Source organism: Geospiza fortis, unplaced genomic scaffold (genome assembly GCF_000277835.1).
Source record: "Geospiza fortis unplaced genomic scaffold, GeoFor_1.0 scaffold85, whole genome shotgun sequence".
Lineage (NCBI taxonomy): Eukaryota > Metazoa > Chordata > Aves > Passeriformes > Thraupidae > Geospiza > Geospiza fortis.
Genome location: NW_005054358.1, coordinates 1209024 through 1211251, shown reverse-complemented (window position 1 = coordinate 1211251; position 2228 = coordinate 1209024). Strand labels below are relative to the sequence as shown.

General features: G+C 62.8%; 1 protein-coding gene across 2 annotated transcripts in view; it reads left to right on the top strand.

Annotated features, from left to right (window-relative positions):
• RGS3 (regulator of G protein signaling 3) overlaps window positions 1-2228 on the top strand; it is a 62918-nt gene that overhangs the window by 54556 nt on the left and 6134 nt on the right. Inside the window, exon 12 of one of the 2 annotated variants that reach the window (XM_005423786.2) lies at window positions 1618-1691. In XM_005423786.2, coding sequence (XP_005423843.1) covers window positions 1618-1691 — 74 coding nt within the window. Of the gene's footprint in view, window positions 1-1617; window positions 1692-2106; window positions 2164-2228 lie in introns of those variants that run through there. The other variant, XM_031059246.1, reaches the window with a different exon arrangement.

The following is a 2228-nucleotide window of genomic DNA, read 5'->3' as shown; positions in this document are numbered from 1 at the left end:
GTGGCCAGCCCGTCGGCCGGGGCCGGAGCGGCCCGGGGAAGGCGCTCGGCGAGGGCCGCATTGTTTGGGCCCGATAAACTCCGGAAAGCCGGGCGCAGAATGGAAGGAAATGTCCGGAACCCTGGGCCCGGGGCTGCGGGGCTGAGCGCTGGGTTCCCACGGCCCGGCCGCGGGGGATGATCCTGGAAAGCGCCCGGCAGCCCCGGGGGCCCTGGGGCTCCTGAAACACCCCACAGCCAAGGCGGGCTCCGAGTGTCACCATGTCCCCTTGGTTCCATCAGGCCCTGCAGTGTCACAGTGCTCCCTGTGCTCCCTGAGGCCCCACATCACCCAGCCCAGGCCATTGCCCTGGTTCCAGTCACTCCCAGTATGATCCCAGTGACCCCCAGTCTCACTCAGGATATCCCAGTTGCTCCCCAGCATGCTCCCAGTCACTCCCACTTCCTCCCAGTTGCTTCCAGCATGATTCCAGTTGCCCACAGCTACTCAGAATCACCATCAGTGCAGTTCCAGTTGCTCCCAGTATATCCCAGTTTTCCCCAGCACAGTCCAAACTGCCCTCAGCATGCTCCTGGTCACTCCCTGTATGATCCCAGTCCCCCTCAGTGTGATCCCAGTTCCACCCAGTATGATCCCAGTTGCACTCAGTCACCCCTAGTACAGTCCCTCTCACTACCAGTATGATCTCAGTGGCCCCCAGTATAGACACAGTCACTCCCAGTTGCTCCAAGTTGCCCCCAGTATGGTCCCAGCTGTTCCCAGTGTTGTCCCCTCCAGTATGGTTACAGACACTCCCAGTCACCCCAGTTTCCCCAGTATGGTTACAGTTGCCCCCAGGAGGACCTCACTCATTCCCAGTACATCCCAGTTGCCCCCAGCATGCTCATTCCCAGTCACCCCGGTTGCCCCAGCATGGTTCCCCCCGGGGGTCGGGATGCGGGGCTGGCCGTGAGCGTCTGCAGCGAGCGGGGATGGATGGAATGCTAAAGCCCCCGGGCCGTGGTGATCCCGCGGGTCTCCCTGCCTGGTGCCAGGCTTTGTGGCTGTGCTGGTGCTGCCTGGAGCTCATGGCACACCCCAGATCCCCTTGGTTTGTCCAGGCTGCCTGGAGCAGTGCTCAGAGAGGAGACTTGTAAACTGCAATGATATGATTCAGTTATAGGTGAACTGCTCTGATTTCTCCTGCCTGAGGACTGCTGGGAACTCCTGATTGATTTTAGGTGCCCAGCCTGGTTCTGGGGGCGCTCTGTGGGCAGTGGCAGGATCCCTGTGCCCATTCAGGAGTAGGAGTAGGAGCATCAGGAGTGGGGATTGAATGTCCTCCCTGTAGGAGGTTCCACTGTCAGCACCTTGAACCTGGAGGGTACCTGGGCCAGCAGCCCTGGGGTCTCCCTGGATGCTCCAGGAGCACCATGGGCTGAATTGGCAGAGGATGAGTGAGGGCAGGGAGGCTCCTGTGTCAGGAGCTTGTCCCATGCCACTGCCATGCTGAGGAAGGGGCCCTGTGGGTCTGGGCTGTGTGCTGTGGGGATGCTGGCCCTGCAGGCTGGTGACACAGAGTGACACCGTGGGCACGTCCTGGTGTGGTGACAGACACTGTTCTTCTGTTCCCCCCAGCTGAGTGGAGCAGACCCTGAGTGCAGCTGTGACGAAGGGGACGAGACCTCCCGCAAGAAGCGCAGCAAGAGCCTGTAAGTGTCACACTGGGGGTGGCACCAGGGGGTGCCAGGGCTGTTTGTGGGGTCAGACACCTCGGCCTAGCCCTGCTGGAGCCCTCAGGATCCCTGTCTTCCCCCTAACTTTTTCCAGCAGCAAAGCCATGAGCTGGGGTCTCACTTCAGAGGGAATTGTTTCCAGGGAGGATGCGGGGTGTGCTGGGGGCACTGCCCAGCCCAGCTGGGAGCGCCCCCTCCCACCGAGCCCGGGCAGGGCAAAGACACCGGCTCCGGGGAAAAACAGCGTGCCCGGGGTCAGGGAGAGGACATGGAAGCGCTGAAATCTGAGCTGGGGGCCTCCTTCCCGCTGGCCCCATGCCGGGAGGAGGAATGGGGAGGTGGGATGGGGAGGGTCAGGCTCAGCCCTCGCGGCACATCCGCGGCAGCGCGCTGGGAGCGGGGACCGCGGGGACCCCCGAGGGACACCGGCAGCTCTCTGCTGCCCCCGGTAAGGCTTTGGGGTGCCAAAAAGCGGGTGCGAGCAAGGACGAGGCAGCCGTGGCCTTTGCCGTC